This window comes from Crocuta crocuta, unplaced genomic scaffold, assembly GCF_008692635.1.
Source record: "Crocuta crocuta isolate KB4526 unplaced genomic scaffold, BGI_CrCroc_1.0 scaffold516, whole genome shotgun sequence".
Classification (NCBI taxonomy): domain Eukaryota; kingdom Metazoa; phylum Chordata; class Mammalia; order Carnivora; family Hyaenidae; genus Crocuta; species Crocuta crocuta.
In genome coordinates, this window is record NW_027529538.1 from 1,911,384 (window position 1) to 1,935,536 (window position 24,153).

General features: G+C 42.8%; 1 protein-coding gene across 1 annotated transcript in view; it reads right to left on the minus strand.

Annotated features, from left to right (window-relative positions):
* The window catches only part of DNER (delta/notch like EGF repeat containing), a 194,480-nt gene that overhangs the window by 67,037 nt on the left and 103,290 nt on the right, over positions 1-24,153 (minus strand). The window contains exon 10 of the mRNA XM_077761381.1: positions 1-130. Coding sequence (XP_077617507.1) covers positions 1-130 — 130 coding nt within the window. The remainder of the gene's footprint in view (positions 131-24,153) is intronic.

A 24,153-nucleotide genomic window follows, 5' to 3' on the forward strand; every position in this document is an offset into this window, starting at 1 on the left:
GCCTGCCCCGTGAAGCCCGCGCTGCAGCTGCAGGTGAAGTGCACGCCGTCCGCGTGGCAGGTGCCGTTGTTCTGGCAGGGCGCCGAGGCGCACGGCTCCACCTTTTCTTCGCAGGCTGCTCCGAAGTACCCTGCCGGAACACACAGACACGGCGAAGGGTTAAAAATCATCATCATCATCATCATCATCATCATCATCAAACCGTGTTCACGCAGAATAGCTAGCGCACCGGGTCCGCGGTTCTCCACTCTTCCCCCAACTGTGAACGGATGAATTCGTTTAACCGTTTCCAGAGACAGATAACCCAACGATCTGGGTCGGGCAGGTTGTCTTAGCTTCGCGAACAGCGGGTTAAAATATTAAGCCTTGGGCTTCCAGTTTGTTGAAATGTAAGACACAGAACTACTTAGATGTACAGACATACAAGGACACGACTGTATTTATAGGCGTACAGGTTCATGTACAGACATACAGGGACATGAATGTATTTACAGGTATACGGGTGCATATGTACGTGTGAGTCTGCAGAGTCTAGGAATATGCCAAAAATTAATGGTGATAACCTTCGGGAAGGTAGGATTGGGGTAAGTGGAGGGCCTTCTCATCTTATTTCATACACATTGCTGGGGGAAAGACATTCCTTACTTTGAGTCAAAAAAGATAGAATCCTGAACTTAAAAAATTAAATCCACATAAAATAGTAAACAATGAAAAAATCTCCCTCCCGTATCCCTGACACCCCATTGTTTTCTCTAGAAGCAGCCACGGTTAGCGGTTTCTTGAATATATACCTTTGTTCAAGCTGGTTACTATAATGGGTAAACTGTGTTGTATCCATAGAATGGAATATTATTCAGCAATAAAAGGGAGCTAAGTTCCAACTCTTACTGCAATGTGGATGCACCTTAAAAAAATTACGCCAGCTAAAAGAAAGCAGTCAAAGAACAACACAGAGTCGTGCCTGGTGGCTCGGTCAGTTGAGCGTTTGACTCTTGATTTCAGCTCAGATCATGATCTCACGGTTTGTGGGATTGAGCCCTGGGCCAGGCTCTGCTCTGGCAGTGCGCAGTCTGCTTGGGATTCTGTCTCTCTGCCCCTCCCCCTTCCAGCCTTGTGAGCACGCGCGTACGTGCGCGCGCACGCGCGCGCGCGCACACACACACACACACACACACACACTTTCTCTCTCTCTCAAAAATACCTAAACATACAAAAAGCCAACACATATTGTATGATTCCACTTATAAGAAATGTCCAGAAAAAAAAGTGAATCTAGATGGAAAACAGATTGGGGCTGGGTGGAAAGAGGGACTGACTTTGAATGGCCATGAGCAGTCTTTGGAGTTGATGTAAATGTTCTAATATTGCACTGTGGTGATACATTTACTAAAATGCATGGAGTCGTATACCTAAAATGAATGAAATTTATAATATCTAAGTTTCACCTTAAAAGCATTAAATTTTTAAAAACATATTAAGTGTGTTAATTGTGGGGGCACCTGGGTGGCTCAGTCGTTTAGTGTCCAACTCTTGATTTCCGCTTAGGTCATGATCTCATGGTCTGTGAGTGCAAGCCCAGAATCGGGCTCTGTGCTGACAGTGCAGAGCCTGCTTGGGATTCTCTCTCTCCCTCTTCCTCTGCCCCTTCCCTGCATGCACTCATGCTCGCTGTCTCTCAAAACTCAACAAGCATTTAAAAAGAGTTTATTTATTTTTGAGAAACAGGGAGAGAGAGAGCACAAACAGGGGAGGGGAAGAGAGAGAGGGAGACACAGAATCCAAAGCAGGGTCCAGGCTCTGAGCTGTCAGCACAGAGCCCGATGTGGGTTTTGAACCCGGGAACTGCAAAATCATGACCTGAGCTAAACTCAGATGCTTAACTGACTGAGTTAGCCAAGCACCCCAAAAAATAAACTTTAAAAGAATATATAAATAAAATAAATGTGCTACTTGTTTGGATGATATTTATTTTGTTTTCTGTGTGTATATTTCAGTATTTCTCAATTTAAAAAAGTATACATACATATACGTGTGTCTGTAGTTTTGTGTATCCGTGCCTGGATGTGACCACACTTTAGTAAAACCTGTTCTTCCTTTAACAGCTTAAGAGCAGCTTGAAAATGAAATGGAGGTTGTTCAAATTTTAGAAATAAAGTTTAATAATTTACTAACAGTTTTTATTCCAATATCCTCTTCAGCTTTTCTTATCTACATTTAAATATGTGTTTGCCCATCTTCACGCAGAACTCCTAGCAATGCTGGTAATTTCTGCTGTCACTGTTAAAGGCGTGGTGAATACATAAAACAAATGGAAATAGCTCCCTCCCTGACTTAATTATTGGAAGCATCCCTCATAAGTTGGCATAATCAACTTGGTATTTTTCCGTACAGAATAGAAATTTTTTTTCAAAACCCAATACTATCCAACATTTTATAAAGTTCCCAGTAATTTTTAAATTTTAGAAATCACATAAATATGTACCACATCAGTTTTAATAACACTTGAACCCCCCAGAGAATCCCTTCATGGCCTAGAATGGAATATAACTCCATCGTTCATGAGATGTGCTCCATTTTACTCTTACTGAAAAGGAGATATGTATGTATTGCCATAGTACAAACAGCAAACAAGGCAAGCCTGACCTCTCTAATCCGTTGCCTCACCCAGAAAGGAGCTGCAATTATATTCTTCATAAAGTTGTTGTGAGCTCTAAAAGGATATGTAGCAAAATCCCTGAAACCGCTCCTGATCCAATGCTGGATAAATGAATTGAGTAAAAATGGTGATAATGACAACAAGATGATGACCACTGAGGGTTCATAGGCACCAGCTGGTTCTAAGCCTTTACGCGCAGTACGTCGTCTAAGCGCGCCCTAACTGTATGATAAAAGAACTCTTAGTAACTCTACTTAGTGATGAGACATCAGAAACATGAAGGAGCCTGGTGAGGCCTACGTAGCTACATAGCTAGTTGGCAGAGCTGGGATACAAAGCCTGAGCTCTTACTACTCTGTTCGACTGCACAGAAGAGAAATCAGTGAGGGGCCAATTAAGCCATCAGGATGTATAAACACAACCCGGGCTCATGTTTTCTATCCTGTTTGTATCTGGATAGAAAAAGAAATAGGAGACTGGTTGATCAAGTCAAAAGTAAGAAAAAAAACCGTGAAGTTTAGAAAGACAATCATTAGATGCATGTTGATATTCTCCATTACAGATATTCACATTATCCACATAGACTATTCCAAGTAGAAAGATAAGTAGATAGGCAAGGAGACGCGAAGGGTCGTGACTGGGGAGAGCCCACATTTCAATGAGGCCCAGAGGACGGTGGGAAAGTAACCATGAATGCGGGCTCCGGTCAGAGGCCAGAGCATGAACAGTCCTGTGCGCCTCAGTAAGGGGTGTGTATTTCATTCTGAAGCCACTGGACATCATCTATTCACAGTTTGTTGATATCCCTAATTGCAAACCATGGGGAGGGCGAATTAGTGGTGGTCAAGACCAGAGGAAGGAACCCAGGTGTTTGCTACTGTAATTGGGGTGAGAGGTTATGAGGAACAATTTGTGGCAACAGGGATGAAGATTGTGAAGCAGACAATAAATGATTTCACAAGCGACGCCGTCAGTTCAGGCACCAATTAGATGGCGGAAGAAAGAAGGAACAGAGCCAAGGTAACAGGAGCCAAAACTTCAAACACCGGCAGGGCTCAGGTGGGTAGTGTTGATGAAGGAAGTGGGCCTGCTGGAAGACAGCAAGGAGCGGGAGGGACGGGGGTGGGGACAAACCGGGTTGCGCGTGCCCCTGGTGTGCACTCCAAAGTCGGTGGCTGCCACTCACCTGCAGCCAATACTTGCCATTTGGGAAGTGGATCTGGCTGCCAGATCTTCTGAATTTTTGAGAAATATCTGAAATCTAGATTCTTGTTTGAGCCCCTCCTATTTTAAAACGTTGATAAGTCGGGGCACCTGGCCGACTCAGTTAAGCATCCCACTTCAGCTCAGGTCACAATCACATGGCTTGTGGGTTCGAGCCCCGTGTCGGGCTCTGTGCTGACAGCTCAGAGCCTGGAGCCTGCTCCGGATTCTGTGTCTTCCTCTCTGACCCTCCCCCACTCATGCTCTGGCTCTCTCTCTCTCAAAAATAAATAAACATTAAAATGTTGGTAAGTCATTTCTCAGGCAAGCAAAACGTGTCTGTGGGCCCTGTGTATGTGCCTTCTCTGTGTGACCTCATGTTAAGCACAGGCTTTGGAGCCAAAGGGACCTGGGTTTGAATACCACCTCTGCCCACCAGTAACTGCAGGGCCGTGGGCAAGTCCTTAATCATCTCGACCTTATGTTTCCGCATTCATGGAATGGGGATGATAATGCCTACGACATATGGTTTTCACGAAGCTTAAATGAAAAACTCTGGAAAACATTTGGCACAGTGACTGGCAAATAATAAGTGTTCAGGAAGAAGCAGCTATAATTATACTGTGTTTCCAGACTGGGGTACAGTGTGGCTGGTGTTGTTACCAACTGCAATGGTAAACACAGGAGGAGGTTCCCAGCGTGGAAGGATGAATTCAGCTTTGTGCATGTTGAGCTGAGGTGCTTTCCTGGCTGTTCAGGACTCAACTGACTATACAGATCTAGTGCTCAGGAAAAGAGATACGATGTAGAGGACATGGACTGGGGGTCAGATGCATACAGATGGGAATCAAATTCATAGGTGTGGATGCTAACACTTGAGGCCAGTGTCTGGAAGAGAGTCCTCACTAGAACCTGGCCAAGCTGTCCCCGGTCTCTGATTCTCAGCCTCCATTACTGTAAGAAGTAAATGCCTATTGTTTAAGCCAACCATCTATGGTATTTTGTCATAGAAGCCCAAGTTAAGGCACCATTGCTTTGACCAGAAAATTCTCCATTTCAATCACCTAAGCAATTGTTATCTTCTGAATGATAGGACATCCTTTGTAAATGACTCACATCTTCCCTGGTCACCTCTTAAAGGACCTTCCCAAGAGGAAAAAGGACAAAGTTGTATAACACAGGGAATGCAAAACCAGAAAACCAAAGTTTGGGTCTTCTTACTAGCTGTGTGACCTTGGGCAAAGTACTTAATCATTCTGTGCTTTAATTTTCTTGCATAAGAAATGAGGGTGGCCCATGCTGTGTAGGATTAAATAAGGCAGCAGGTGGGGCTCAATAAATGTTGGATTCACCTTGCATTAAGCAGTGGTCCTGGGAAAATTCCAAATTGCCTAGACACCCAGTCTGTGGTCAGGGCAATGGGAGAGAGGCCGGCCTGTCAGCCAGTGTCTGGAACATAATCAAATTTCACCTGTTCATGAATCCTTCAGGGTGGAGCCCTGAACATATCTAAGAGGGAGTGTTTTGGAATCGAGTGGTGCCCACGCACTGTTCTCTAGACCCGTGCACGAGAGAGGGTCCGTGCACAGCCTTCAGTGAGGCGGACAGATGGAGGTGGGGTCCCAGAGCAAACAGTTGTGGGAAGAGGTGACAGGCAGGCCTATCTCTGGCCGCATTTCTGCACAGGCTCCAAAGGACACTCTGTTGAAACAGTGTCTGTTAATGGGACACACTTGTCCATAGTGGGTGCTGTTCCGAGCATTTTAGTTAAATAACTCATTTAACCCTAGTATCAATTCTATGAGCTAAGTACTATTATTTCCTTGTCAGATGGGTAAACAGAGGCACAGAAAGACCAAGTAACTTGCCCGACATTACACAGCTAGGAAATGGCAGGGATGGGATTGGACGTAAGCAGTCCGATTCCCAAATCCGAGCTTCTGGCCAGTACTTGGTGCTGTACCACTTGGTGTCTGGGGAATGGCAGAAGGGCCAAGCAGGTGAAAACAGGTACTCCAGAATGTGTCAGAGCTCTGTCACCTGCTGGCCGCTGGGCTTGCTGTAGCTGTGACTGTAGCAGAAAGGGCCTGTTGTCTCTGATACGTGTCTCCCCTGCTTTCACTGCAATAGCACATCTGGTCACTTAGCTGCACAGAATAATGGCTACATCTGCCAGTGTCTTCTACAGCTAGAGGTAAGCCTGCAACTACATCCTGGATAATGCGACATACATGGAAATCTTTTACGGCTGCTTCTGAGAAACTTCCTTAGAAGAGAGTTGGCAGCTTCATTTTATCCCTCTGTTCATCCTACTGTCTGGACCGTAGATATGATGCCTGAGTTTTTTCCCACTTTGGTAGAAAAATAAGCCAGAGACAATAATGCTTAGTGGACCCCAGGAAGGGGAAATTCAAAGAAAACAAGCAAGTGCATCAGAGACAAAATACTGATCACTAAAAATTAGGGGAAAAAATATTAAAAGTATCCAGAAGAAACAGACAAAACACATACACTGAACAATGAAAAGAAGGACAGATGACTTTTCATTAGGATCTGTGGAGGCAAAAGACAATAAAATTACCTCATTAAGGTACTGAAAGAATAAACCTATCTCCAAGAGTTCTATGTCCAGGGAAAATAACTTCAAATAATGGAGGTAAACTAAGACATTTTCTAATAGAGAATAGCTGAGAGAATTTGTTGCCAACACATCCACCTTACTGTGCAAATACTAAAGAGTGTTATTAAAGCAGAATATAAATGGTAACAGACAGAAACTCAAGTTTATAGGAAGAAATAAAGAGCATTGGAAATGGTGCATTTGGGGATGAGCTTTTTTTTTTCTTTTCTTCATTTAAAAACAACTAGCTATTTAAAGCAAAATTAACAACACTGAATTATGATGTTATAACATATTTTGGAAAATACATAACAACAATAGGATAAAGAATGAGGGGGCAGTTGATAGAATTATACTGTCATTAGCCACTTGAATCCTCAGAGCAACCACTAAATGAAAATAAAAAATTAAGGGGCGCCTGGGTGGCTCAGGCAGGTGAGTGTCGGACTTCAGCTCAGGTCATGATCTCATGGTTCCTGAGTTTGAGCCCCGCATCGTGCTCTGTGCTGACAGCTCAGAGCCTGGAGCCTGCGTCAGATTCTGTGTCTCCTTCACTCTCTGCCTCTCCCCAGCTTGCACTCTGTCTCTCTCTCTCAAAAATGAATAAGTGTTACTAAAATTTTTTTTAAAAAGAAAGAAAAAAAAACGAAACCAAAAACAATGAAAAACAAAGATACAACTAAAAAAGTCAACTGAAGAGAAAAAAAATCTTCTACATACTTGATTTTCCCAAAAGAAGGATAAGGGAAGAATAAAACAACACAGGAGATGAAGAGAAAACAAAGAACAATAAGGTAGACTTACAACCCACCCTATTGATAACTGCACTGAAGGGAAATGACTAACAATCCAGAGACCATCAGACTGAACAAAAAAGTGGGACCTAATTACATGTTCTCTAAGAGAAACTCATAAGGAGGGACATTTAACATGAAAAAAAAAAAAGGGCAATCCCTCAGGAAGATATAACAACCCTCAATGTGCAGACCATTATAATAAGAGAACTTCAAAATACATGGAAAAAAAAAAAACCCTGCCAGAGGGAGAAACAGATCCCGTTAGAGAAGGGCCTCTTTCTTCTTACCTGATAGAATAAATTGACAAAATGAGCTCATGTCTACAATATTTCAAAGCACTGTGAACCATCTTGACCTAATTAATATTAATATAAAACTACACGCAAGCCAGAACGCAAATTCTTTACACATGCACGTGAAACAAGTCAGTCATCTCAATAGATGTGGAAAAACCATTTGACAAAAATCAATGTCCATTCATTAGTTTTTAAAAGGGGGGAAAACTATCAGCAAACTAAAATAGAAAGTTATCGCCTCCATCTGACAGCTCATAAACTAAAAACTTCACATTTAACAGTGAAGTAATTTTTTTGTACAAACTGACAAGGTGACTGTATAATTTGTATCAATATGCGAGGAAGCTAGAAAACCCAAAACAATGTTGAAAAAAGAAAAAGAGAGAAACTTGGAGGATTACTCTTGCTAACTTCTAAACTTAGTATAAAGCTACAGTAATCAAATCACAATTATTTGGAGTGCCTATTACTTGCTATTAAACCAAATTCTGGTTCATAAACCAGGCCAGCCCAATCAAATAACTCTTCAAATAGCTCTTCTTTTGTGTCTTAGCTTCCTCCTTTGTTAAAAATGGAGATGATAGGACAGCTGTGTAAATCAAATAATTATACTAATAGAGGGAAAGGAATCTTTTTATTAATAATAATTTCTTGTATATTAATTAATCAATATGCATTAACAGTATTATGATTTAAAATAATTATTAACAATAATAGCACGTATTGAGTTCTTATTATATACTTGACACTATACTAAGCAATTGATATCTATTATTTTGATTTATCACAACTACTGGCTCACTTAGAGTCTACTATTATCGACTTGGACAGAAGAAGGCTTAGAGACTAGATGTCAGGGAGCTAGTCCAGGGACATCAATCAATTAGTAAGTGAGAAATGCAAAATTCAAACTGAGGTCTGTATGACTCCACATCTGTGTTCTTAACCCCCATGCTAGTAAGAGAGTTTGTCTCAAAGCATTTGAGAAGTCAAAGGTGCTATGCTAGCAAAAGAAATTACAGCCAGATTAAACCCATCAGTATCCTAAAGTCTTTAAGATAACTTTAGAAAATGGAGGGGGACCTGGGTGGCTCAGTTGGTTAAGCGTCCGACTTCAGCTCAGGTCATGATCTCATGGTTCCTGAGTTTGAGCCCCGCATCGGGCTCTGTGCTGACAGCTCAGAGCCTGGAGCCTGCTTCAGATTCTGTGTCTCCTTCTCTCTCTCTCTCTGCCCCTCCCCAGCTCACACTCTCTCTCCCTCCTTCAACAATAAATAAACATTTAAAAAAAAGAAAAAGAAAATGGAAATCATGGGGGCCCTGCGTAGCTCAGCTGGTTAAGTATCCAACTCTTGATTTTAGTTCATGTCATGATCTGAGGGTTGTGAGATCAAGCCCCGTGTCAGGCTGCTCACGGAGCCTGTTTAAGAGCTCTTTCCCTCTCTCTGCCCTCCTCCCCCACTTGTACTTTCTATCTCTCTCTCTCTAAAACACTTAAAAAAAAAAGGAAATGGGAATCACTTAGCAGTTATAAATTTTAAACTCTGTGCTTTTGAAATGCTCTGGGGCTAACTGGTTCTCAGTATTGCCGATGTCACATGAAGGTATTTTTAAAATATGGTTATTAAACTTGAGTTCTAAGGAATCCTCATATCACATGTACTACCAACTTCTTATAAAAGCAGAAGTCATCTTTAAAATCACCCAAATATCAGATTTGGAGCCAACACACCAACCATCACAGGCACGGCTCCCAACTGGCTGATCAAGGCCAGATGTTGGCTAGTTTATGGGTCTTGTTATAATACATGTTACACAGGGGTGAATATATAAGTTCTTGAAATTTTGAATCAAATCTGGCTTGTAAACGTGAGACTGATCACAGAAAGCTTGAATGTTACCTGAATGTAGTCTCAAAAAAAAAACAAAAAAAACCCCCCAACAACATATATTCAATTTCTAGATATATAAATGAGTCCCTATGTAAGCGATCCAAAAACAGATACGTGTTTTAGGAGCCTGATTTCCCTGTGTAAAAATATAGAGGTCTGTAACTCAAAGATAAGGCCAAGATTACTAGAAAGGGCACTTCTGCGTGAATTTACAGAGCACAGTGCCGTTCTCCGAGTACTGGTAGAAAGGTATCTTACACCACAAGGTAGAAAAGACCTTGGGGTCATCTGTAGCTGAGACTCAGCCAGCACAGACATCAACTTTCCAAGAAACATTCTAAAAGTGAACCAAGATTTTCATTCCCCTGTTTTCTCCTCTGACTTTCCCTTCCCCCCGCCGCCCCCGCCATCCCCTCGGTCTTTCCACAGTCTTTCCACATAGACACACATCACATACAAAGAATTCCAAACTCTACATCCAATCCTAGGAACTCTCTCAGCATCTGCCTGTTCCTGTATAATGCTATAACCCCAAAAGCCGTTTTAGGTAGCCTTTGGTAAAAAGTTTCGCTTTCTATTAACATAACTCTTTCAGAGCTTTGACAAGTCAGTCTATCAGTACTGATCTCTTAAGGCAAATAGTTTTTGAAAATTCCACTCGCAGAATATGCAAACCAAATTACTTACGGTGGCAAAGGATAGAGAGCTGGAAAACAAAGCTTAACATTCTTGGATTCAACCACTTTCACGGGCACATTGAGACTCTGCAACATGGGGGGCAAATGGAATACTGCTTTGTGGAATATGGTAGTATAGGTAATAAAAGTAATAACAGCAGTGTTTCTGAAATGACTAAAAGTTTTTTTTTTATGTTTTATTTATTTTTAGGAGAGAGAGAGAGAGACAGCGTGAGCAGGGGAGGGTCGAGAGAGAGGGAGTCACAGACTGAAACAGGCTCCAGGCTCCGAGCTGGCACTCAGCACAGAGCCCAACGCGGGGCTCGAACCCACAAACCGCGAGATCATGATCTAAGTGAAAGTCGGACGCCTAACTGACTAAGCCAGGCGCCCCTGAAATGACTAAAAGATTAATAAATTAACGACACTGGCGAAATAATATGTGGTCCCAACTGGAACCTAATGAGCAAATATATTTGGATTTACAATCCTACTTGAAGGGTAGAAAATAAAAAGTTATTCAATAATGTTAATCGAAAGGTGCAGAGAGAGTAATGAAGACATTTGATATTGCTTGTTTGCAATGGTCTCTTTGAAGTCATACAAACTTCATACGATACACATCAGAAAATGTTGGAAAGAAAACACAATAGCCCCAGAGAAAAACTCAAACACACGGAGTCAATGCCAGAAGTCAAGAGAGTTAAAACAACTCACTGCAACAAGGGGAAAGTTTAGAAAAGGGTGAAAGATTAGAGGATTAAAATGGAAAAACAAACAAGACAGGACTATGCAAGAAAAAAAAAAATATATATATATATATATATACATATATAAGGAAATAGGGGCGACTGCAGCACTGTGATTTAGCTCCTTGACTGTTGCTTCAAATTCGGGATCTGAACCAATATTTATATGAATATGCCTGCTAAACGTTTGTTACGTGAACAAAGAAATCCACACCCTTGAGACACACACATTATGGAAATCAGATATTTGAAACCAAAAGAAAACATTCCTGGATCATTTTAAGCTGCAAGACCCTGAAGTCACTCGATCCAGAAAGCTATGGAGATGTCAGAAGTCTGCAGTATTAATAAGGAGATAACAGAATGCGGTGACACTGGCACTCTTGCTGATGCTGTCACTTACATCTTCACTCGTGATTTCACTGTCTTGGCAAACGGTCCACGTATCTGACTGGTTCCTCTCCCCCAACCCCATGTCTAACAAATCAGTGGATGTGAATAGATTCTACCTTCAAAATGCTTTCTGAACCCAAACAGTGTTTCATCTCTGTCGCCACCGCTCCAGTCAAAGCCACGATTATTTCCTCATCTTTGCAACAGTTTCCTCTGATGAGATTCCCAAGTCTATTCTACCCTTACAAACAGTAAGAATATTTGCTTAAAATTAAATATTATCATCACTTCCGACTGCTCTTAGAATAAAATTTGTATGGCCTGCTGGCTGTAAAACCATTGTAAAAAGCACTGACCCTAGGTCCCCGCTTTCTCTAGGAACTGGCTCCACCAGCCTCCATTCAGTTCCCAGAAATGACGAGCCATTCCCCACCTAGAGCCTGGCCACACACCACTTCCACTCTCTGGAAGCTGCCACTCCTACCTGCTTATACTTAACATTTCCGTTCCTGGCTTTAATGTTAGGCAGGCAGATCTTCCCTGACCACCCCATCCTGGGGACACACCCCTGTCTTATTCTGGATCACAGAACCCTGTTCACTGCCTTCATGGCACTTTCCCAAATCTGTGATGACACAGTTGTGTTGGTTTACTTGTCTATCATCGGTCCCCCACCCCTGACAAGACCATACGCTTCCTGGAGAAGGAGTCACATTCGTTCCTCAGCCTTGAGCCCCACCACCCACCAGAGGGGCTACTCAGTAAATAGTTACAAAATGAAGGAACAGATGAATGAAGAGATGAGTGACAAAGGATATATTCTAACAGATCTGTTACGAGGCAATATGAAAAAAGATAAATGTTAGTCATTAGCTGTGTTGATTACAGATACATGAATGAGTAATCACTGAACCACGATGAAGGGATGAAACTTAGCTCATCTCAGTGCCTTGATGAGCAGCAAAGGGAATCGAGGAGAAGGAAGTATCTTGACTCTCAAAGAGCTTATTCCTCAACAGAAGAGACCAAGAGGACACATCTAGAATGATGAAAAGACAACTCGAGGCTCTTTCTTCTTTCTCCAAACACTTCTGGAATGGTTCCAGCTTGGTGTGAGGCTGGAGGGACCAGCCCAGGCTGTCTGCATGGGGTGCGTATGCGGCACAGGCTCTAAGCATGTCAGTGATTGAAAAGGAGGAGGGATTGTTACAGGGGTGGGCAGGCCAGCAAAGCCTCATGGGCGAGCTGGGTTTTGCACTGGGCCTCAGAGAAAGCCTGAGATTTGGCTGGGCAGAGAGAAGAGGTTTTGGCCAGTGTTTATGGAAAACATTAATTGGGACCACATTTGCTCTGGTTCTAGGAAAGCAGACAGTTATGCAAAATAAAGAAGAAAAAGGGGAACATCTAGGAAAAGGGATTACAAACCCCTAAGCTGTAACAGACTCAAGAGGAGTGCATTTACAATGTGACTTTTAATTTGGAAGAAAATCCATCTGAGAGACTAAAAATCACCTTAAGGACTTCTTCTTTAGCAGGACAAAGAGACAGATTTAGATCTAAGAGAGAGGAAAATGGAAAATAACTAGGAAATGGTCAAAGGAATGTTAAATCAACGTTTCCCCAGTTTCAACTAAATAGATAAGAGACCAAAAAGATAGAACTTACAGCAGATGGGTTACATGAGCAAAAATAATTGGCTGTTAATAATGGAAATTTAGGGGGTTAGTCAGAGAGTTTCGTGTTTTTCTTTGGGCACTCACTTATCTAACCTACAATAACACAGACCAGCCATGTACCACGCATGCTTCAGACCTTAGGTTTTAGTGAGGAAAACAGACAACAGAGAAGTGAAGAGATATCATTAGCTAGTGCCACATGCTACTGATGCGGGTAAGAGATAGAGGACCCTGGGAGCTCTCTTAAATAAGGTGGTCAGGGAGATCTGAATGGCCTGAGCGACTGATCCATAGACAAGTCTGGAGCAAAGTGTCCAGCAAAAACAGCATCAGGTGCACATGCCCCTTGGAACATTGTGTTCTGAGGTGGTGGCGTCCCCTGGAGGGCAATCCCCAAGCCCCTGCTGCATTCAAAGAACAGCAGGAGGCCAAAGGCTGGAAAAGAAGCGGGAAAAGCAGAGAGTAGTAAGAAAGGAGGTCCAAGAGATGGACCAGGGATGTGTTGGTCTGACACCACACTTTGGGTGAGAAACTACCTGAGATTCAAGAGGCAGGGAGTGAAATCATGGGATCTACATTTTAGAAGGGTCACTTTCCCTACGGTGTGGAGAACAGACTATAGAAGACAAGAGTGAATCAGAAAGAGAAGTCCAGAAGCTACTGTCGGAGCCATAGAACCATTCTCTCTGATGCAAACAACAGGAAATTTGCCCTGAAAGCTAGCCAGAGGATTGCCTTCCGCATACAAGAAAAATAATGTTTCGACTCTTTGTAGAAATTCTGAAGGCTGGAGAAAAACGAAAGGAAAAAAGAGACAGGAACTAAGAAATGGGACGTGGAAGGGAGACACGTGCTGAATACCCATCCACCCTGTTTTACCCAACAACAGCTCCACGGGATGGGTGTTAGCCTTTACACCGTAGGACACGGAAGCCCAGAAGGTTAAGTAACTGGACCAAAGCCATCCGGTAAAGGACAGAAGTGAAATTCCATACAGATCTGCCCTTCTCTAATGACATGAATTTTGAGCCTTAGTTTCGTCATCTGCGTAAGCAAAAGTGACACTCGTTTTCATGAGTTTCATATGTGCTGATAGGTGCAGTGCATGGCACGGTACAGTTTCCTCCTGCACCCAAGGGATACCGGGGGAGCCGATCCCTGAGAGAACTCTGTGTTCTCCAGCCACAGGGGTACTCGGCCCTGGCTGCCTGCTGGGGCCATGGGAGCTTTGAAAATTGATGCCCGGTTCCCATCTTGGGATACTAACTTAATTGGTCTGGGGTGGGGCCTGCCATCAGGACTTTATTTTTTAAGGAAAATGCACCTTTCCTTTATACGGTTTATTCTCTGCTGGTAGCCACAGAGTTCCTTTTATTTAGTCACGAGGAAGAAAAGGTATAAACTATTGTTCCATTTCATAGCCGTCTTTTTTATTGGAACCAATACAGATTTGTCCTTGTACCCAGTACAATCATACTCAACCACTATAGCATTAATTCACTACTTTTAGCTTCCCAACTTTCGTTACCCTTGATTGTGATGACAACTATACACTGCGTCTCCTGTGGGAGGCAATGCACCTCTTTTCTCAGCCTTTAAGAGTTTGGAGAGAATTGACTCCAAATGCCAGCTCCAAGAGCGACTTTGTGTCTGAGACTTGGCCAGCCAAAGCAGTCCATACCATGGCCACAATGAGTACTTCAGTGGTGAGCAAATGTCTCAATTCAGGACAATCTCAGTCGGCCCCGTGACTTTTCCTGGAAGAAGACAAACTCTTTCCCACCCATCTTGAAAATGGAGCCAACACAAGAAAGCAGAGGGAAGAGTGCTAGAGAGAAATTCCGTCTTACTGACATTATTTGAGCATCTGGATCAAGCCATACCTGAATTCTGGATCATGCATATTTGCTACAGAGCCAATACACGCCTTTTTTCCTCCCCATTTTCTGCTCTATTTGAGTTGGATTATCTATTATTTAAAAATCAAGATTTTTGATGGATACAGAGTTGCTATAAAAGTTATTCTGTATGAAAAATGAATGGCTACACCTGTGTTTGTGCCTAGTCAATCCTCCTAGTAGAAAATAATTGATTACAAATAATAATAAATGGATGATAAGAGTAAAGGGAAAGAGAGATACTCAAGAGCAGCTGTGGTCTGAGGAGATGGGGAAGGACAAAGAAGACACCTTCACAAGTGTGTCTATGAGATAGATATAATTTAAACCCTTTGATAATTCTTAAAAACTTCAAATAGATGATGAGGGTTGCTATTTCTTATTTTTCTAATTGGGATTTCTTCAACTGGATCTCACCTCTGCAATGGGACCACCATAAGGTTTTTTCAGGTGTACAAAAGCTACATACAACTTTGTGAGTCTTTGTCCTAAGGAAACAGATGAAAATGCAAAAAAAAAATACATGTACAAAATATTTTCCATAATATGATAAAAAAATGGCAAAAAAAGGAACCTAAATGTCCCCTTTGCAGACTCCATTTCCTCTGGGATCCCAAAAGGTGGCATTCCTCATTTTGTCCTGGTCTATCTTTCCTTCCCCACTGCATGCTTCCCTTGGGTGGCACAACCCCATGACTCAGATTAGGTTCTGGACTTGACCTCTCAAACTTGACCTCACCACACCAGCACACTCTCCCATGCTTCAGGTTCATTTACTCAGCTGACTGCTCGATGTTTCCTCTGGATGTTCCGTGGGTTCATTAAATTCATGTCCCATCCTCTCCCCTCAAAGCTGCTCACCACCCCATAGCATCCCCATACATGCAGTTGCCTACAGCTTTCGGAAGTCTGCCTTGGCCCCCCATGGTCCCTTTCCTCCTCCTTCTTCAGCCCATCTGTCCGCTTCTATCTACATTGTCACCTCCCTAACTCATTCCACTGTTACCACTCACCTAAATTACTGTGCAAGCTTCCAAACAGGGTTCTCTGACTCTTGTCATCCGCTGATCCATTATTTTCCCCCTTTAGTCACAGTAATTTCTCCCAAACGCTAATGCTCTGCCCTCCCCTGCTAAAACTAATCACGGTGCCCTCCCCCAACACCGTCAGGTGGAGTCCAATCCCCTTGTCGTGATGTTTGAAGGCCTGCTGAGCTGGCCTCTACTTCAGTCACTTACCCATACCACTCACTCTCCATCACATTCTGCATTACACCTCTGCTCAGCTCCATTCTGTTCTTCAAACATGGCACCCTCTCTCTCCTGCACCTTCCCGCACGGTGTTGATGTTATCTTTCGGGAGACTGTCCTCTCCCCGCGGCCCTAACTCACATGAGTAAGTGCTGCCTTCCCTCCAGGTCCCTGTTGAAACATCACTTCCCGGGAACAGATCCTGACTTGTCTTCCAACCCCTAGTCTGGGTGGGGGGCCATATCTGGTGCCAGTGTCCACACTGTCGCAAGAGCCATGACGCGGAGCCCCATCTGTCTTGTTCACGCCTAGACCGCTCCTCAGTAGCACAGTAACTGCCGCAAAGTAAGTGATCAATAAATACCATGTGGATGATTAAGTTTTTCATTAAATACATTACACCGCACTCATATGACGGAATAAAATGCAGCCACTAAGAACAGTTCTTCAGGAAAATAATTAATGGCACAGGAGAACATTTGGAACACATTGTTCAGTTTAAGAAGCTCATTACAAAGAGAATGCACAGTGAGATACAATTTGAGTCTTTGAAAATGCACATTAAGAAGAGACTTCAAAGACAGTTGCCTAAAAATTCAGAGTGATCTCTCACGGGGATAGAATTATCTGGGTGTTTCTTTTCCTTTGAGCTCATCTGAGCATCGGATTCTCTGACGGCGAAGGGAAAAATGATAAAATGATTTAAAGTGTGATATGAAGTCCCAGACTGTAACAGAGCAGAGGGTGATGATCAAGTGTGGAGAGAGGAGACAGTGGTGGCATCAGCCCACGTGCACGGCCCGAGGTACAGTCACCAGACATATGCACTACTAAGTGTAGAGTTAGGAGACGACGGCGAGGAAGGGACAAGGTCTTCATATGGATTACAACCAAACATAACTGGAGCAGTTAGAAAGAAGAGAAGTGGAAAGTGCTTCAAGAATGGGCTACGCGTGAAGGGAGGGGAAGCCTAAGCATCCACCTTTGATCAGGGCCCTTTTATCAGTATGACATCAGGTCACAGGACATGAGAACTTGGTTGGAAACACCAAGCCAAAGGAAGACTTATTTAACCAAAAATAGAATGTGGTAAAGTAATTAACCAACATTCTTCTACTTTCACAGCTGTGTGCGAGTTCAAGTCTCTTAGGCCAGGTCTCTCTGTCAGCCCAAACTTACTGTGCTTACAGGACGCCGAGCCCAGATCTGAATCGTTCACAGTAAGACCCAGGACCGCATCACACGGTACTTTGGTCCAAGTCAGACAAAAATTTCATTTCGGCCTCTTCCAATGATTTAAAACAGGGTGAGAGAGAGTGTGTGTGCGTGTGTGTGTATGCGTGTGTGTATACATGTATATACAAATGCAAATGCATATGCATATATATATATATATGCGTATATATGTATGGAGATAAATTTCACTGCAGGGAGAAATAAAAATTATGCTTACTTTTAGGATATTAGTATTTTTTTTAATTTTTTAAAAATGTTTATTTATTTTTGAGAGAGAGAGACAGAGACAGAGCCTGAGCAGGGCAGGGCAGGGGCAGAGAGAGAGGGAAACATGAATCTGAAGCAAGCTTCAGGCTCCGAGCTGTCAGCACAGAGCCTAGCGTGGGGCTAGAACTCACGAACCATGAGTGCATAAACTGAGCCAAAGTCGGATGCTCAACTGACTGAGCCACCCAGGCGCCCCTAGAATATTTGTATTTCCCTTGTAAAGGATCTTTGTTGCTGTTAAAGATGATTATATGGACACTCTGCTTCTCATATGGAGAAGGAAGCTTTCTTAACAGATTGCCCCACAAATAACAAGTGTTAGTTCCAGGCCAAATAACCCCACAACTAACTGGCTCTGGAAAGTGAACAAAAGTGGACAGGTTTGGAGGAAAGTCAGAACACAGAGGCAGCAGCTGGCATGGGGGTAGTTTCACATCTGGGGAGCTCCACCCTGTAGGCAGCCTTGGCTGTGACTGTGGCCCAAGGACACAAAGACATTAGCATTAAACATGCTAGAAACAAGCCGGAGACAGGTGCACCATGAGGAATGGGAAAGGGTCCTAGGAAAGAAGAGAAACAGAAAAGGGCTCCCCAAATTCTGTACAAGAACTCTGCCCAAGTCTCTAATGACCTCTAAATCATGCCGAGTGGGATCCTGCATGAGATCTGTGAGCCCCTCGTACCCCACTCCTGGCTTAAGTAAGATTGCAAAGAGTCTAACCAATGACAGTCACCCGGTTACATTAGTGAACACTGGTTAATTCACCTTGGCTCTAGTTTCTTCCCATATGAAATGACACACTGTTGGAAGAGTTTTGAGATATTTACTCACTCAAACATTCAACACAAGGCTCATAGGTATCTAAGTGCCAGGTGTGCTAAGGAATTAAAAAAAAAAAGAAATAGCTGAGCATCACTGCCCTCAACAAGCCTAGAACCCTATGAGGGAGAGCAGACCTGCACCCAACCAGCTAGTTGTCACACAAGGTAAACTTGACCAGAGAAAGAGCTTAGTACAGCAGAGCAAACATGGACTTCAGAATTAGACAAACTTGGTCTTATAACCAGGACCTTGGAGCCTCAGCCACCTACCTTGTTCACCTGTTTCGGGGATTAAGCAACGACACTTCTATTAATCACTTACCCCACTGTTCTGCATACTGTATACCCATTTAATCCTTATAACAACCTCTTTAGGTTGGCACTAATACGACTTACACTCTGCAGATACAGAAAATGAAGCACAGAGAATTTAAGTTTGCTTGCCCAAGGTCACCAAGTAATATGAGACCAAACACAGATTCAAAGTCAAGCAGCAATGTCTATCCGAGCCTCAGCAGTTACCTGCTAACTTACACCAAATACTAACTTCAAGGGCCAAACCCAGAGCAGGCGCTCAGCAAGTGGCAGACATTCTCATTGTTATGGTTACTGTTGATGCTCTTGTGAGTCCTGAAGCCCCAAGAGAAATACCAGTTGAAATTCAGTCCATATACCCAAGTTTTTAAAGTCAAAAAGTTTTAAGAACACTAAATAATTTTAGATCTGGACACATGCCTTCAGAACTCGGAATTTGTATTTACCTACGAGGTATCCCCTACCTCTTCTTAAAAAGGAAAGCACCAGGTGTCATTATTTATTTCTTCATTCGTTTGTCACACTGCAACTTCCAACTGTCATCTGCCACCACTAACCTGGGCATCAGAATGGTTCCCAGAGGGGCAGCAGAGCTAAAGATGGTAAGACCCCGGTCATGCACTAAAGTGAGTGCATCTGGTCCCACTGTGAATGGGGGAAGCAGGGGAGCAAAATTCTTTGCAGAATTTTTATTTAAACAATCTCAAGGAAACTGTGCTATGTAGGGGGAAAAAGAAAAGACAATAAATATGAACTCAGCTGGAAATCAAAATTTACATACACCAAGCATAGATATTAAGTTTTACTCACACTTGGTAAGCCTTAAAGCCTGTTTTGTTTCCAAAAGGTGAAACTATATACTGTTTGGAACGCCAAGGATCTCAGCTGCGACAATTCCTAAATGAAGTGGTGATTAAGGGACAACGCCAAAGTTTCAAAGAATAAAAACAGTATTTGATTGAGGCCTGGGAATTTTATGAGGACATGGTGCACATTTCTTATGTAAATACGTGCAGTTTAAAATAAAGTCCTTAAGGGGCGCCTGGGTGGCTTAGTCGGTTAAGCGTCCGACTTTCGCTTAGGTCATGATCTCGCGGTTCATGGGTTCGAGCCCCGCGTCGGGCTCTGTGCTGACTGCCAGCTCAGATCCTGGAGCTTGCTTCACAGTCTGTGTCTCCCTCTCTCTCTGACCCTCCCCTGCTCACGCTGTCTCTCTCTCTCTCCTAGAAATAAATAAAACATTAAAAAAATTAAAAAAAAAAATAAAATAAAATAAAATAAAGTCCTTAAGAGAATGCTTTCACCCAAATCCTACCTATCAGGACACTGGGGGAAAACAACCAACTCCTAAGACTGTATGACTCCTAAATCCTTTTTGGGTAACATGCCCAGTTTCTGAACAATACACATTATCTCAGAGATAATTTTTATGACATGTGTGGTGATTGTCCGTAAATCCCTCTAAGATGAAAAGCATTACCACTGACATTTGAGCTGGACAAAGGGATTTATATGGCTAGATTACTCAAGGCTATAAAATGTAGAAAAACAAAAATAGTTTGGATAAACCCTTGGAGCTTGCTGTAATGGGATTTAACCTACAGGGCCTGAGGGCCAACATTCAGTTTTAGGGAGTCGTTTAGAGGTTATGAAACTTTTCTCTGTAAACATTCCTTGAAAGAACAAGCTGGATTTATTGACTCGGCAAGGGGTTCTTAAGCTGATGTGTTTGAATCAAAGACTATCAGGAATAGGGTCCCTTAAAGGTAACAGTCAATCCTCATCATTTTACAACAAGAAAACAATGGTTGGAGGAGATGAAAAGTGTATGACTCACCCAGGGTGATATGACTAAATTCCCATCACCGCCGTCATCATCAGCACAGCTAACACTATTCAGTATTAACTCTTCGCCAAGCACAGAGCTAAGGGCTTTTTCTGTTCCTCGCACTAACTTCTAATGGATGTCCTAATATCATCCCCATTTTCTAAGTGGAAGAGTGAGCCCCAGAGAAGCACAGAGCTGCAAAGGGGTTATGTCCAGAATTCAAACACAAGCAATGTGACCCTAAAAACCCACATTTGTTGGGGCGCCTGGGTGGCTTAGTCGGTTGAGCATCCAACTTTCGCTTAGGTCATGATCTCGCGGATCATGGGTTCGAGCCCCGCGTCGGGGTCTGTGCTGACTGCCAGCTCAGAGCCTGTAGCCTGTTTCAGAGTCTGTGACTCCCTCTCTCTCTGACCCTCCCCTGCTCATGCTGTCTCTCTCTCTCTCTCCTAGAATTAAATAAAACATTAAAAAAAAAAAAACAACCCACATTTGTAACCACCCCCTCCCCTGCCTCCTCTCTGGCCCCAGACTCAGGTCTACTAACCTCGGGCCAGAGAAGGACACTAACCACACCGGGCTACAGAGTTTCCAAGTTATAAGCCCTGCACTTCTGATGGTGGAATCCAGCATGGAAACAGATCCCCTCCCTGGTTGCAATATTTGCTTTCAGAATCGTAGCACAAGAGCTGTTTAACACAAATTCTGTGGATCTGTGCTCCCATCAGAAAGCGTGACACCAGAAAATACCTTTTGACTAATGTTTTTAAAATGTATTGGATGAAATGATATCTTCTCAAACTAGTGCCCAGAGACCCATATTCTCACGCCAGTCTCTGGTTGTCACATGCCTACGTAGATGCCAGGCAGGTGGTTAGATTCCCCGCAATGTGATTCCGTGCCCTACTTGATGCGATCGGCATACCTGTAAGACCAACAAACGGGCTTTACTGCTGAACGCTTTTATCTCTAATAAGTCCTTTTTATTCCCTATTAGTTTGTGTGGTATTCTATTTCAAATTCTGAGGCGGAAAAAGAAAATAAAAATTCAGAAGTACTGAAGCAGAGAGGATAGCTAAGACAATCATATTCAGATTTTATTTACATATGTATTTAAATGTATTCATATATTTAAATTTACATATTTAAATACCAATAGGCAGTGATGGTAAGTATATATAATTAGATGTCTTCAGAATTAAAATGCATCTGTTTTAAAATGTAAGGATCTCAAGGTTCTAAATCAAACATAGAGACAGTATCTGCGTCCAGAGGAAATACATCAGCAGTAAGATCAGCTTCTAATTCCTCCTCTTTGCTGCTGTCATTCAGGAAAGTATCTCTAAGAAAACACTCGTGATGTTTTTACTTTGGTTTCTTAATCACCTCCACAGGAACCATAATCCTAAACTGCACTTTACAAATGTGGACCCAGTGAACGTGAAGTAGAAATTCGGAGAAAAGACAGAACCTATTAACAAAGAATAAAACGCTAAGTGTAGGAGGAAAGCAGAAACCTTCCAGAAGGAGAGCTTAAAGGGTAATTTCCACACACGCTGTCTCACAGGCCTCACTGACTTTGAACTTTTGGAAAGAGGTTAAAAAGGAGGTGAAGTGTCAAAGAGACAGAGACCTAGGAAGGACTCCAACCTCGAAGGACCTGGTCCAGGTTGGATGGAGAAGGATCCTTGAAGGAAACAGAATGAAGATTAAAAGGATGGAAAAGAGTCAGGATGTGAAGGCGCAGAGTTGAAAGCTCTATCCAGAGGGAAAACCTAGTTGTAACAGCTTTCCCGACTGGGAGGGAATTGCTGTAAAAGGATTTNTACTCCTGGCTATCATTACAAAGATCATCTTTAAAAATAAACAACATGCAGTTTATTTTAAAGGACATATTTAGAGACAGTAGTGGACAGTGGCTAAGAAGACCAGTGCCAAGGTGCCTGGGTTTAAATTTCTAGCTATGTGATAACGGGCAGGTTATTTGATCATCTTGTGCCTCAGTTTCCCAGTATGTTAAATGGGGATATTAACAGCATCTGCTTCATAGAACTGTTGTGAGGATCAGAGATGCTGGTAGACTAGAAGGGTGATATTGAAGTGCTGACTTTTATAATTAGTTCATTTAACACATTTTTATTTACCTCCTCCTAATATAAAATACGGCCTTAAATGCTCCTGGGGTGGGATTTTCCCGCCCTCTCAAGAGAACCCAGGGAAACAGGGCAGACAGAATTAACACATATAAAGGAATAAATGAAAAAAGGGTGATAGGATGTAATATGAGGAAATAATTACTAATTTTTTAGGGTAAGTCATTTTCTAGGTGCCCTGTAAGATATGAAGAAGATTGTGCTGATTCTCAGAAAACACAAACCTATTTATTTGGGCATGAAGAGCGATGATGTCTCTCATTTGCTTTCAAATTACTTTGCAAAGAAACAAACAAACTATATATGTAAACGAGTATGTATAAAGCAAACATGACAAAACATTTATCACTGGAGACAAAGGAAAAAAAAGGAAAGAAAGAAAAGGAGGCAGCAAGGGTCCAGTGCTAGCTCAGAACACCAGAACATTCCATGGACTTGAGACACTTCACAATCTTCACAGTGTGACGGAAATAAGAAGGATCCTGAGACACAGTGTGCTCTGTAAACATAATTTTCTACCACAAGCACCCAGGGAACAAGCCAGTGGGAGGGGCCGCTTTAAAAACGCCAGCCGCCCGGTCACCGGCCACCCGCTCCTGCTAAGAGGTTCCAAAACATGCAGTGAATCCTTCAGAACTAGAAGTAAAGCCCCCTTTCCCTGGTCCCTCTTCAGAGGTGAACCTCCGAGAAATCTCTTCGTGCAAAGACCGCTGGGAAATTGGTCTTCATTCTTTTCATTCCAGAGTGTCACATGTCCACTAGGCTTTAACTAGACAGTGTGGAGGAACTGACAGGCCACTGGATAAAAAGAAGGTTCCCTAGACAATCCCCCAGGTGCCAAGGTTTAAACTGCAGGCTATGGGCTAATGGGTCTGCCTTTGGACTTGGCCTGGACTTCTCCACCAGCTTCCAGACTCACAGCTGACATGTCCACTTGGATGTCACAAAGGCCACTCAAACTCAACACGTCCAAAATAGAACACCTGTCCTCTGCATTTCTTTTTCTCCAGGAATGGCACAGCCTACCACAGAGAGACAGAGTGAACAAACTTGCCCCTCCCCTCATCACCCACCCACCTCAGGCCCCCTCACTTGACCTTTGCTTCCCTCCTTTCTAAGTTCTACCCTTTCCCTCCTACCAGTCAACATCTATTCCCTGGACCTCTACCACAATCCCCAAACTTGTCTCCTTACTCCCACTCTCTATCTCACACTGTTCCAGAATGAAAATTACAAATTCCTATTTAAATTCATCAATGGCTTAACAGTAGTCATTACTAGGAAATCAATAACGACGAAGCAGCTAATACTCGAAGCAGCTAATACTGAATAGCTACTTAGCCAGGCACTGTGCTAAGTACTTTACCTGCAATCGTCCCATTTAATCCTCATTGTCCCTATTAAGTGGACATTAGCATTTCCCCA